Raw genomic sequence first — 14,265 nt, forward strand, 5'->3', positions numbered from 1 at the left:
TCAAAGCAGATGATATAAGCTCCGTTCCCAGCTAGATCTTGTCGTAGAAGGCCAAATTCCAGCCTTATTTGGGCCGGTGATGTGTAGGACGGAAGGCTGAACATGATTCTCTAAGCCTTCAGCTGTGTCTTTTCCAGCTCCTTTGCATCTCTTCCCCGCATTGCCTCACTGCCGAAGGTAATTGAGGGGAGTAGTTTAGCCCGGGCTACCTTCAGAAATGGAGTCAGGGTATGCCCCATCAGATTATTTGCGAGGTTTTTCAGTGTTAGTGCAATCAGCAGACCTTTCCTTCTGGCGTCATCTTTCTGGCGCCAAAATGACCCGTCCTTGTCAAATGTGACTCCAAGGCACCCATACTCCTGCACTCGGTCAAGCTTTGTGCCACCAAGGAACAAACTTTTATGAAAGTTCTTTTTGCAGTTTATTGACATTGTCCTTTTCTTGCTCAGATTAATTTTTAAGTTGTTTTCTGTGACGTAGTTCATGATTTCTGTCAGTAAATGCTGGATACCAACGTAAGCGTGACTGAGCAGAACAACATTGTCTGCGTACATGAGATTCGATAATGTTTTCCCTCCTATCCTTGGTGAATGGGAATTGCAGGCGCCGAGCGCCTTTGGTAGATCAGCCATGTACAGATTGAACAGGGTCGGTGCAAGCACACAGCCCTGTTTCAATCCATTGGTTGTAGGAACTTTCGCTAAGATGTGGGTACCGTCGCCTAGTTTCACCTGCACCCAGGTATCAGTATGGAGAAGTTTCAGCATGTTTAACATATGCTGCGGTATTCCCCATTGCGCAGTGTCCCCCACAATCTACCCCTCTCAGCGTTGTCAAAGGCAGTGCTGAAGTCGTTGAAGCATAAATGCAGAGGTAGTTTTGAAGCTTTGTTTGCATCAATTATTACTGAGATTGTGAAAATATTTGTCGATGTGCTGGCCAATTTGCGGAATCCGGTCTGATTCAGCGGTATTATCGAATTCGCGCTGCCCAGTTTGTCAGCTCCTCTAGTATGGTGCCCGAAAAATATTTTGCTTCATTGTCTATTAGAGCGACAAAGCGATAATTGTTGGGCACAGCTTTATCACCTTTTTTGTGGATTGGCACTATTGTTGAGCCCTTCCATGATTCCGGCATTCTGTTTAGCCGCCTGACTTCCAGAAACACAAATTACAGGGTGTCAGCCCATTCTTCGCTCTTCGCTTTAAACAGGGCAGCTGGAATTCCGTTCGGACCCGGAGCACCTTCCTTCCTCTATTTGGCTATCTGCTTTTTAATTAAGAGGGGCAGAGAGCGGTTATCTGTGCTTAATGCTCTATTTCCTTTGGGTGGCATCTCCTGATCTCTCGTCTCCACTTTGCTTGCTCCGGCTTGTCCTCCAGATGTCCTACTATTGGCCGTGAGAATTCCAGCGCTATCTGTATGGTTGTTGAAGTGGGTGGTAAGGAAATGTACCCAGTTTACTTCCGAAATATATGACCCAGGGCCCGATGTAGGTAAATCCCATTTACCGATTTTGAAATACCGAATCCTACCGAATCGGTATTCAAAAATCGGTAAATGGGATGTAGGTCCCAACATCTGGATTCGTTACCGAATCCTTAACAATTCTTTAATTACCGATTCGGTAAATACCGAATCGGTAATGCCCATTCATTCCTATGGGCTTTGAAGCCCATAGGAATGATTAGGCATTACCGATTCGGTATTTACCGAATCGGTAATTAAAGAATTCACAAGGGTGCAGGGGGTGTCACTTTGACACCCTCTAGCACCCCCAAAACGGGCATGTGTGCAATGTGGCACACAGACATGCCCTAAGGGCACGTCTGTCTGTCACATGGCACATGTGTACATGCACAGATGTGCATGTACACAGGAATCGGTTTTTTACCATGGATTTGTATTCCATGGTAAAATACCGATTCTGTAGGCCATGTGCTGATGGAACATTGGCTACCTACATTGCATTTTCGGTAGTTCTACCGAATCGTCATCATTACCGAATCGGTAAATATTACCGATTGGGTAACTTTACCGATTCGGAAATGATAACGATTCGGTAAAATTACCGAAAATGTGCCCCTACATCTCGATAGCCCTTTACCGATCGGAAACGGCCGAAAATCGGTATTTTCGGACGATTCCGATCGGTAAAGGGCTACCTACATCGGGCCCCCAATACCTTTATTGTGTGGGTGAATATTCCTGTTCACCGTCTTCCTGAAGCGGGCGCTATTATTACTGTTTGTATCGTGTAGGAGTTTAGCCCAAAACGCATTCTCACACTCCCTGTTGATGTTACATTTCAGGCTTTTTAATCTTGCCCTTTGCTCATTCAAGGAGGCTCGTACAGTGGCGTTCTCTGGGAGTCTTCTCAGCCTGCGCAGAGTTGCATTTATTGATTTTTTGAAGTGTTTCAACTGTTGTCTTTGGTCCTTCGAAGTTTTAAATGTAGTTATTATTATTAGCAGTAGTAGTAATAAGGCAAAACATTCACAGAAACCCTACATTACCCACTAGTATCAAAAAGATGTTAAATAAATATTGGATGAGCTCAGGAGAAAAGATATGATAAATGATCTCAATTGTGATTCTCCATTCCATCTCATTTGCCAGCAAATCTAAACTTCTTCCTCTCCTGGTTTATATTTATTTAACTAGTCCCATAAATGTTGCAACTTCCTAGTGAAATTTTAAGTTCCAATCATACCTCCTACTATTTGTGGCCTCAGCTACTGCCTGAATTACATGAGAATTAAGCAGAGACTTTATACTCAAACGTTTCTGAGCAACGAAAAAGACCTGTGTTTCTGTCTCTGATGCTAGGAGAAATCTTCTGAATTGGCCGGTGATCCCTGCTGGGAAGTGAATACTGTCAAAATATTTCCCACTGTAAGCCCTAGAATTTAAATATTTGGACGGCTGTCTGATGAAACGATAAGCTAATTTCTGTGGAGTTCAAAACTTGTTCAGGAAAGTAGGGATTTGGAAGTTGACATTTTAGACACTCGGATTACTCAAGATTATTCTAACCCCAAGAAATTCATGGCATTTCATGCAGGTAAACTCGAAAAAAAGAAACGTTCGATGATTTAACTAAGTTCCACACGCCATATTAGTCACAACCACAAAACACTATTGTCATTTTAATGAATGAATTGCTTTCATCACAACGGGATGTATTTGAAAATGTACAACTGCTCCCGGATGCCGACATCTAATGAGCATCGAATTGTAAGCAATGTCCAAGATTGCTTCTTACCTGTAGCCCGCCGTAGATGTGGTTCAGGAGCTCGTAAGCAGCATTGTAATTACAGTTGTTGATGTAGTCTGAGTTTGTAGAGCCGCACACACCTCCATAGCGGTCAGTGGGCTACAAAGCAAGAGCGACAATCATCAGAGATTCATTCAAGAGGATATCATGTGTAATAACGGTGAATGAAGCAGTGTGTCTCATGAACTTCAGCTGTCTTCTGAGGTGCACAACTCCAAGTGTGGGCAGTTCCATGTGTAGACAACTCCATGTGTGTAGAGCCAATGACATATCAGAAGGTCAGGATACACTACATGACTTGGAATGAGACTACCCGCACCACCTTTTAGTTTCTGGGAATTGTGTGTGAGATAGAGTTGTGCCACAAAAGAAATCTACGCAGGCTCTAGGAGCTTAGAAACTGTTTAGCAGGTCAACAGCAGTTAAAATTATTCTGAAGGGTGTAACCAGAAAAAAATATATACCCCCAACATGTCCCAATAAGTTCTGAGCGAGGAAGTGAGGGAAAGCGCACCCAGCAGCCGTTCGTGAGATGGCTCTGCGTGCAATTTCCTCCCTTCTCTCCATCCTCCTTTCAGTTTTTGTCCTTCTCTCCATCTTACTTTCTTTTTCCATCTTTCGTTCGTTCTCTTTTCCCAACCTTTCTGTACTTTTTTCATCCAACCATCAACCCATCCATCTCTCCATACATCACTCCATCTTTGTTCTTAATCATTCATCCTTCTCTCTACCAATCCATCATCCATCCTTCTCTCATCCATCCCTTCTCTACCCATCTATTTGTGCATCAATCCTCTCTTTGTCTTTCTCTCCATCTCTGCATTCCGCCACCCTTTCTTCCTTCATCCTTGTGTCAGTCCCTCCCTCCCTCTCCAAGAGGTCATATTTATTTGCTTCTTGGAGACCAGGTTCTCCTATCACAGTCTAAGGAGTGATAAAGAGCTTCAATGTTTCATGCTTCACAGAACCGCCCAGTGACAGTCACCACGCCCTCATCCACCGCCTCTGCTCAAGCTGCTAAAGAGGGGTGTTAATGATGCCCCCAGGGCCGGACTGGGAACCACAGCCGGCCCTCCTCCCCACTCAGGGAGGGGGTGGGGGGGTGGGGGGGTGGGGGGGTTGGAGGTGCCGCTGAGCTCTTTGCCGGGGCTGTTTTTCGGCCGATTTTGGTGCAAGGCCGAAAACCGGCCCTGTAACAAAACCGGCCCCCAGGGGCCCAAAACCGGCCCACACCCGTGCCGCGCACCGGGGATTGCCCGGTGCCCACTATGGCCAGTCCGGCCCTGGATGCCCCTGGTTAATCCTATCACCTGTAAAAGGCACCCTGACACATCCACAGTTCGATCGATCCCTGCTCAGCTCAGCATCATGCGACTCTGGGCAATAACTCACTTAAGCTCCCCCATGGCCCTCTGCGCCTGGATGCCCTCAGGGGTCATAAATCTCGCTGTACAAATCTGGAGTTATTATTCACAACATGATGATAAAACAAGGAGAAACTGAACGCACAGAATTCGGTGTGGTGCACTCCATATACTAATTCATCACTAATGCTTTATGGGTTCCAGAGTAGCGTGCTAATCGCCGAAAAAGTGTTTCGAAGCCTGGTCAGGGGAAGTAAGCGCTATATAAATACAATACAATACAATTTGTGGAGAAAGCTTCAAGGACCACACCTTTGGGGTCAGAATTATCATGTCAAAAAGCCTACCTAGTTGATTTCTAATACTTACAAATCCATGCTCAGCTGGGACATTATAAACAGTTGCAATAGCTCCAGGTGCAGTCACGTAGGATCGATAATATTCTTCCACTTTCTTTACCACACCTATGACATATGAGACAAAAATGTTAAAGGAGTCTGCATTCATATTTGGTTGCTGTTTCAAGAATTTTGTTGTTTTTTTTTGCAGAGTTTTATATAGCCTGAACTTGACCCGAATCGAGTATCAGAGCGCTTTACACAGCACCAGTTGCATTACATGAGGCCACTTTTGACGCTTGTTACATTTTAGAGTCTAATTCTACAGCGACTGGCTGGCACTATACGCTGCAATCATATTAAGAGGGACCTTACACATCGAGGTAATTCTTCCATCAATTAACAGAAGTGCACTGGCATGCAAAGGCCTTGTATATTAATTGCAATTACATTTACCCAAACTCACTACCTTGAATGAAGGAATAAATACTTATTAAGCACAAACATGCACCACAGAGGCATCTTAGCACTACATTAGAGAGAGGAAAAAATGGAGAAAATAATAGCGTTGTCTAACAGACTGTTCGTAACTGATTTTAACAGAATGCTCACAATTGTCTTTATATTTAGACAAAAAGATAACCTTTTTAATTTGTTGAGAAAGTCTCCACAAATCACAACAATTGCTTGGAGGGGCTCACACCAAAATCAGTATGAATTAGCAGTCTGTCAATGGATTTGATATCTGCTGGTGAGGCATGCTCTCACGAAATATATATGTTCACCTACAAGAGGTACAATCTCCACTCGCTTAAAAACCAGGCCATCTCACAAATATATCTCACTGTTCACCTTCCAGCACCCCCCACCCGCTAGTGTTAAAAGGAATAAGCGAGCAAGGCGTGAGGTTGAGGAAGACGCAACCTGCAGAGAGGCGTGCAGATACCCGCCGGGGTGGCGATCAGGACAGGGTTCCGGCTGGTGCAACTAACCTTATCACACCGAGTGTACTACACCAGGACTAGGCTGTTTAAAATGTGGAAAATTTGTGATGAAAAATGTTTGAGGGGGTGTGGTAGGAGGGGCACGCTGATCCATACACTAACAGACTACCTCCAAATCCAACCCTTCTAGGTGCAAGTGAATCAAATGATGGGGACAAAGGTAAGCTTCACGCCTGCACTGGCATCGTTGGGGATTTGGGGATATCAAACCTAAATATATTCTTCTGGTGCAAGGTTGCCAGGTTGGGGGCAAGGTTATAAGTTGTCCGACTGAGGGGCACGAAGCTATACTGGGGTACTGAAGTTGGCGATTAATATGACTGGTGCATGCAGCCGAAGGAGACAGTTTCTAAAGGCCCCGGGGGGCCTCAGAAATTTAACAAGATATGGGACCCATGGAGAGAATAAAGACACCGACTCCTGAAACATGGAACTAGGGGTTGATCTTGTTGGCCATATTTAGGGTGCTCAGACACTCGCTGAATATACATTTAATGGAACTCCTCATAATAACATGGAGATTGGGACGTTTTGCAAGTGTATATCGATAATGGAAAACTCAATAAAAATGTTTTTTTTAAAAAAACAATTGCTTGGAGGCACTTGGTAGTTGATTCCACACCTTAGAAGATTGAGACTTTCCTGCTAGTGTGGCTTTTTTGGAGCAGAAACAATTGCCCTGACCTCCATGTCAGATCACAAAACACACCCCAGAGTATACTTGATGACACAGGCCTGAGAGAAGGGACACTGGAACAATGTATCACTTTATTGAGTGCCATCAGCATGTGCCAAGATATGCCATACGAAGGAATGAATGAGAAGAATCAAAGGTGAGACATGAATAACTTCAACTTCAACTTCAACTTGACAAAAACGAAGAGAACCAACCTGAAAGGCCTACCTCTGCCAAACAGTCAATCATGAACGCATGTTTGACCAAGCCAAATGCTGCAAAATGGTCGAAGTGCATGAAACCTGTCCAGACTACACCTTAATTCATTCAAGACGGAGACCAGAGCAGATTCAGTTCCCATCTGAGGTCGAAACCCACTTGGAGCCACATCCAGTAGAAGATTGTCTTCTAAGTGGTTTGAAAGCCAACTAGCAAGATAGGTCGCCCTATTTTTAAGATCAAAGGGAGAAGAGATATAGGCCTTAACTGGATTCACAGAGTGGGGTAATGTTGGCTTTCTTAGCAGCAGTTTGATACATACTCTTTCCATTTTATTGGCACCTATCCAATAGTTTAGGATAACTGTGGTTGCAGGCGCCACTACTTCAGCCATGTCTTGTAACATTCTGGCTGGGCAAATATCATCAGCAGGTCCAGACTAAACAGATTTCAAGAGGTGGCTTCTGTTGTCCTCTGAATGACAGGGATAACTTCCGCTTTAGGGTTCTCTTCACAGTCAAGGCTGCAGGCTCCTTTTGAGAACATGTCTGCCATTGGGATCTGTTGAAGCCTTAGGTGAGACTGAGTCACTTTTAATACTTCCATAGATTGTTTGAAACTTATTAGTAAAACAAGAAATCTATTTGCCACATAGTTCCTGCAGAGGAATTACTGATCTAGTAGAACAAGCGAGTTGGTAAGCTCTCCAACAATTTTAAATAAGGTGCATGAAGAGTTAGAGGCATCTGTAATTCAATATAGGAATTTTAATTGACGAATATGTTTATAGCTACTCAGCTACCATTTAAATTTAACAATGCAGTTTTGTCATAAGATCGACACTGTTTATTTTCCGTTTGCCTAACTTTCTGACATTCATGATATCTCTGCTTCAGATGCCGACTCTGTCGAAATGTGAATATTATGTGTGAATTTGGGATGGTATTTGTCAACCTCTGCTTTCTATTGTATATTACTATGTGTGACTTGCTCTCCTCATTGAATATGGACCTGATGCATTGCATCCGATGATCATATGCGATGCGTTTTGTTTACTTGAAAATAGTAAATAAAGTTGTTAGAAAGCACACCCAGGGGAATTTTAGTACTTTTGGATCCTCTTTAGATTCTATTTTCTTGCAATAAACAAGTCATTCACGAAGAACGGGTCAACAAGGATACGTGGATTGCTTCCGGGAACCGCAGGTCTCAAATTGAAAATTCCGCAACTGGCAACAACAAATAGTCACTGACTGACAATGGGTTCTGTCTATGGAATCCAATGAATTTTTGTTGGATAAGAAAGGGATAACCTGCTTGAGAAGATGAGTGCACATTGCAGTATCATAACACAGGCCCCCGCAGCCCCCGCTGTGCGGGGGAGGGGGGTGGGGGTGGTTGATGTGCTCCAGGCCCCCCCCCCCCCAGCACAGTACTTTGGCCTCAAAGCTCCTGATTAAATCTGGAGCGTTTGCCCCTCCACGTACCTTGCAGGGGCCCCCTCAAGTTTTGTAACGCCACTGGCACATTTCCTATGGGCTGGTGCTGGAGGTGCACTTTTATCATTACCTCCCTCTTGATCAGGAAGAGACTGTTTTCTCTGGAGAAGAGATGTGCTTATTAGAAATTACAGCAGGGCTTACTTAGAAAAGCAGCCACCTTCTCCAATACAGGAACACCATTGGATTAGAGCATAGAAAGAAAGAGGGGAAGATAAATGAATAGGAGAAACATGATCCTGCACCCGTAGGATGGGCAGAATTGATTGTTATTCAATTTTTATTTCACCTATTTGTGGTATGCGCTCTAGTCTATGAGCGTGTGCGCGATGACGCGTCACGCCATAGACTAGAGCAGGAGGCGCACGCATGCGCAGGAGACAGCGGGGAAAGGCGCGAACGGCGAAAAGCGGCAGTTGGCGACCGGAGCGGTCACTGTTAGACGCTCGGCGCCCTAAGCTCTGTAGGATATTTACAAGAGAATAAAACGTTGGTTACACACCTTCCACTGCCTCAGCTTGTACATGAAGGGGGAAAAGGAGAACATTACAGTGGCGACGAGGCTGGGATCTGAACACCACCAGGTGCAGAGGACGACAACCATACCCCCCTGCAAACTCCTCGCACGAGCCAGCAAGGCAGGATACCTACAGGAAGAGCTAAGGGCGTGGCAGCAGCGTAACAGCAGGATACAGACCCAAACACCGACTTAACAGTCAGGTCAGTGCTGCCCAAGACACCAGGGGCCCTCAGCCAGCACCCTGGCAACCAAGGGAGACACCCCCAAGCTAGAGGACGGGGGGAAGACCGAGCAAACTGCGCAAAGTGCGAGGGACAATACCCCAGGTAGCCCAAGGGGCCGAGGCGACACGGCAGAGAGTGCAGGGGCATCCGGTGAGCCTACCCAACGAAGGGCCCAGGAGGGAGACCCTAGAGAGGACGCCAGAATGGCGAATCAAGCTTCTGCTCTGATGGCACCCGTCCCTTTCCTACCCAGGCCGGGAGAACCCCAACTAAAATGGGAGGACTGGAAAGAATACTTTCTCAACTACATAGAGGCCCTCGGAGATGAGAGTGAAGGGGAATACACGCCGGAAAGGAAAAAGAGACTGTTGCTCCACAACTTAGGCCCAGAAGGGGTAAGGGTGTTCAAGAATCTAGTACCCAAGGAGAGAGGTGCAGCGGAGACAGATGTCTTTATGAATGCACTGGACGACCTGGACAGCCACTACCGCCCGGCGGTTTGTGTCTCCATAGACCGCTATAATTTTCAACAAAGAAAGCAAGAGGCGGGAGAATCTATTGATGACTACGTGGCGGCACTCCGACGCCTAGCAATCACATGCCGGTATGGGGCCCTGCAGGATGAATACATTAAAGACCAAATCGTGATGCACACCACCAGCAGAGCGGTCCAGGACAAGTTATGGGCGATGGACGAGACGTCCCTTAAAGAAGTGGTGGCGATGGTCAAGAAGGCGGAAATGTCTAAGCGAGGTGCCGACGCGGCAAAAAGGGAAAGTGGGCCGAGGCAGATGATCAACAAGATTGACGAGGCGCCACAGTCCAGCAAGCCCAAAAGCAATTACGGAGACCAAAGGAAGGACACGAGAGGAACTGGAAAACAGACGGCCCGCTCCAGTCCTGGTAACAAATTTGCGTGTTACAGATGCGGCAGTGCAGCGCACACGGCGCAGGACAGACGTTGTCCCGCGTTCCGCGCCCGGTGCTCGTTCTGTGGGCTGACCGGCCATTTTGAAAAGGTGTGCCGGAAGAAGGGGTCGAAGTCCACCGTCAAGTGCATCGACTCTGCCACAGCGAACTTGAGTGAGGAAGAAGACCCAGAAGAAGATGATCTGGTTCTGTGCATAGAGGATCAGGTACTGGATGTAGCAGGGAAGCGAAGAGATAAGCCCCGCACGGACATGCTCATTGGGGGTGTGAAGGTACATGTGGCCGTCGATTCAGGGTCCCCCTGGACCATCGTGCAAAGATCGATATGGGAAGAGGACTTCGCACCGGTAGTGGGGCCCGATTTAATGCCGCCGGACATCAGACCCATCTCGTACACAGAGAATTCCATCCCCCTGGTGGGGTGCCGGGACTTCGTGTTTGAATTCAGAGGAAGGTCGGCCACGTGCACTCTATACGTGGCGGAGAAGGGCCCATCGGTGTTGGGATGGAGAGACGCAGGAGATCTTGGCATCATACTCAATCCAGGAGGGAAGGAGCAGATACTGTTAACAGATGAATGGCCCCTCTCGAAGGATGAGGACTGGAAAGCGGCATACCCCAAGGTCTTTGAGGGCACGGTCGGCAAACTGGACAAATTTGTACATAAAATAGTCCTTAAGGAGGGGGCAGTACCAGTTGTCCATAAGGTCCGAAACATACCCATATCCACGAGTGAAGCGGTGCAACAGGAATTGCTGAAGTTGGAAGAACAAGGCATCATCGAGCCAGTGGACAGTGCAGAATGGCTATCGCCTTTGGTAGTGGTCAAGAAACCTAATGGGAAGGTCCGGCTCTGTGTGGACCTCAGAGAGCTCAACAAAAACCTCATTGTGGAGAGATTCCCGCTCCCCAGGATCGAGGAGATGCTGGCGAGAACGAAAGGCATAACTCACTTCTCCACAATAGACCTCACGTCAGCATATTACCAAATAGAACTGCATCCTTCAAGTAGGAAGTACACATCCTTCATAACACCCTTTGGCTGCTACCAATTCAGGAGAATGCCCTTTGGCTTGGCTTCCGCCGCGGCCGTTTTTCAGAAACTAATGCACAGACTGTTTAAGGACATCTCGGGGGTGCAGTATTTTCAAGATGACATTTTAGTGATGGGCTCCGACAAAGGAGAGCACGACAAGAAACTGCATCGAGTCCTAGGAGTGTTGCAAGGGAAGGGCTTAACAGCGGAATGGAGCAAATGTAGAATTGGGACTCACTCAGTGACCTACTTAGGACATGAAATTGGTACACACGGCATCTCGCCGAAAGAACAGAATGTGAAGGCGATAAGGGATGCCAAAGCCCCAGCAACCAAAGAGGAAGTGCGGTCATTCCTTGGAATGGCCGAGTATTACAGCAAGTTTGTCAGACACTTTGCCACTCGGACCTACAGGATGAGACAACTGATCAGAAACAATGCAAAATTCGAATGGGACGCAGAGGCTCAATCCGAATTTGAGACAGTAAAGGACTGCATCAGCCAAGCCATCCCACTGCAAGGGTACGTCCCCACCGGCAAGACCATAGTGACGACAGATGCAAGCGACAAGGGATTAGGGGCGGTGTTGGCGCAGGAAAGAGAAGATGGATCCAAGGAAACGATCAGTTTTGCGTCCCGTGCACTCTCTCCGACGGAACAACGGTACAGCGTAATCGAAAAAGAGATGCTGGCGGTCACGTGGGCCCTAAACAGGTTTCGGCAGTTCATATGGGGCACGAGATTCAAGCTTCAAACGGATCACAAGCCGCTTATCAAGGTGTTGACATCCTCGGGCCATGACACAGCGACCCCAAGAATCGCCAAAATGACGTTGAAGCTGCTGGACTACACCTACGACGTAGAATATCTTCCAGGCACGCAAAACAAGGTGGCTGATTTTCTCAGCCGGGCTGCTGCGATGGAGGAAGCGCCGGAGGAGGCCCCGGACAAAGAGGAGATGGTGGCCAGCATGGAGGATCATGAGATGTCGATTAGTGCGCAGGAATGGAAGGCGGCCTACGAGCTTGATGAGGAGAAGGTGGAAGTAAGGAGACACCTCACAAAGGGCTGGCCGGACAAAAAGAAGCTCACGGAGGGAGTGCGACGATTCTATGAGATGAGAGAGGAATTGTCACTGAGCGATTCGGGAATATTCTTGTACAGAGGAGAACGTGTTGTGCCCCCAGTGACACTGATACCCAGGCTATTGAAGTTGCTGCACGAGGGACATTTGGGCATAGTGAAAACCAAGGCGTTGGTCAAGCAGATGTATTGGTGGCCAGGAATGGATGCCCACATAGAGAGACAAGTGCGGGAGTGTGGGCAATGTCAAGGAGCGGACAAAGTGCTCTGCCCACTCAGACCTGCATTGGGGAAATTTGACACCCCGCAAGGCCCCTGGGAGGATGTGGCTATAGACATTCTGGGACCTGTCCTAGACAGCAGAGGGGTGAACAAATACATATATGTGATAATGGACAAGTATTCCAAATGGCCTGAAGTGGACATACAGGAGTCAATGGACACGGACACTATTTTGCGATTCCTGACATCGGTGTTCCTACGTGAGGGCATACCCAAGTCCATTCTCAGTGACAATGGACCTCAATTTGTGTCAGACAAGTGGGGTCGATATATGAAAAGGAATGGGATTGAGGTGAAACACACGGCCGTTTATCACCCGGCATGCAACGGCCAGGTCGAAAGGTTCAATAGGGTGCTCATGGGCTCCATTCAGGCAGCCATATCCCAAGGAAAGGACTGGGAAGCGGAAGTAATGAGCATGCTATGGGCCTACAGGATCACGCCCTCAGTGGTGGGGTACAGTCCGTTCCAAGTGCTAAGGGGACGGCATCCCTTCACCCGGGACAACGTTGCATGGAGGGAGAAGACCATCACCAGCAAGTGGTCCCCAGCGGTGGTGCAGCACAATTTGGAGAAGGCCCAGAAGATCTACGCAGCACACTATGATAAGCGACGCAACACAAAGGAAACAGTGCTGGAAGAAGGGGAATGGGTCAGGGTTAAACTCCCTACCCTACAAAAGAAAGGAGAAAGCAAGTTCAGCCGGCCCCTACAAGTTCAGGAGGTACGAGGAAGGGCGGCTCTTCTCAGTGACGGCAAGGTCTGGTCGCAAGACCGCATGGCCAGAGTCAATAAAATAATAGTTTGGCACAAGTCCGAAGAGGACGAGAGACGGATGGACTTACAGGAAGAAAGACCCCAAGGGGGGCACAGCACAGGAGACTGTGGGGAAAGTGTAGGTGAGGACACTGAGATGGATGGCCTGGGAGCAAGGCCTACCGATGGAGATGGCGCACCGGTGAATGCAGAGCAGAGAGCTGATGGGAGAGGAAATGAGAGGTCCCAAGGAGAGACAGAAGAGAGAGAGAACATGCCGGTAAGACACACCCGCAGCGGAAGGGCAGTCACTGCGCCCTCTCGCTATAGAGACTTTGTGATGGATGGACACTAGCTTTTGGTGCCACCTCCCGAGGTGCCCCAACATAGACTCATACGCCTGCTTGGGGACTCTTAACCTAAGGGGGGAAATTGTTTGTTGTTTATATTAAAGGGGGGAGATATGTGGTATGCGCTCTAGTCTATGAGCGTGTGCGCGATGACGCGTCACGCCATAGACTAGAGCAGGAGGCGCACGCATGCGCAGGAGACAGCGGGGAAAGGCGCGAACGGCGAAAAGCGGCAGTTGGCGACCGGAGCGGTCACTGTTAGACGCTCGGCGCCCTAAGCTCTGTAGGATATTTACAAGAGAATAAAACGTTGGTTACACACCTTCCACTGCCTCAGCTTGTACATGAAGGGGGAAAAGGAGAACATTACACTATTCCTCAAGAAGCCTAAATTCACACATGTGGGCATGCCCATATCCCTGCTGGTGTAAAGCCACTGGAAACTACAAACATACTCGTTTGGTACTATTTGCATAGGCACACATCCAATGACCTGTCTCTGGGAACTCCGGAAAGAAGAAATTCATCTGGATCTTGAGAAGAGGAAGGTTCTGGCCCATGCCCTATGGTAAAAGATGTACTGCTGTGACAAAGAGCTGACAAAATAATGACCAATATAAATACATAGTAATGTACTGCATGAGGTATAAAGGCCAGGATTAGTTACGCCGTGGACAATTTTCATCCCTGTTTAGTTTTTTAATTTA

At 47.5% G+C, this 14,265-nt stretch overlaps 1 protein-coding gene across 2 annotated transcripts in view; it reads right to left on the reverse strand.

The window, feature by feature from the left end:
• LOC144769720 (poly(3-hydroxybutyrate) depolymerase-like) overlaps window positions 1-14,265 on the reverse strand; it is a 267,294-nt gene that overhangs the window by 223,797 nt on the left and 29,232 nt on the right. For both annotated transcript variants that reach the window (XM_078653908.1, XM_078653903.1), the window contains exons 4-5: window positions 5,011-5,105; window positions 3,266-3,376 (exon numbers count right to left, since the gene is read on the reverse strand). In XM_078653908.1, coding sequence (XP_078510034.1) covers window positions 3,266-3,376; window positions 5,011-5,105 — 206 coding nt within the window. The remainder of the gene's footprint in view (window positions 1-3,265; window positions 3,377-5,010; window positions 5,106-14,265) is intronic.

Source organism: Lissotriton helveticus, chromosome 1_1 (assembly GCF_964261635.1).
Source record: "Lissotriton helveticus chromosome 1_1, aLisHel1.1, whole genome shotgun sequence".
Lineage (NCBI taxonomy): Eukaryota > Metazoa > Chordata > Amphibia > Caudata > Salamandridae > Lissotriton > Lissotriton helveticus.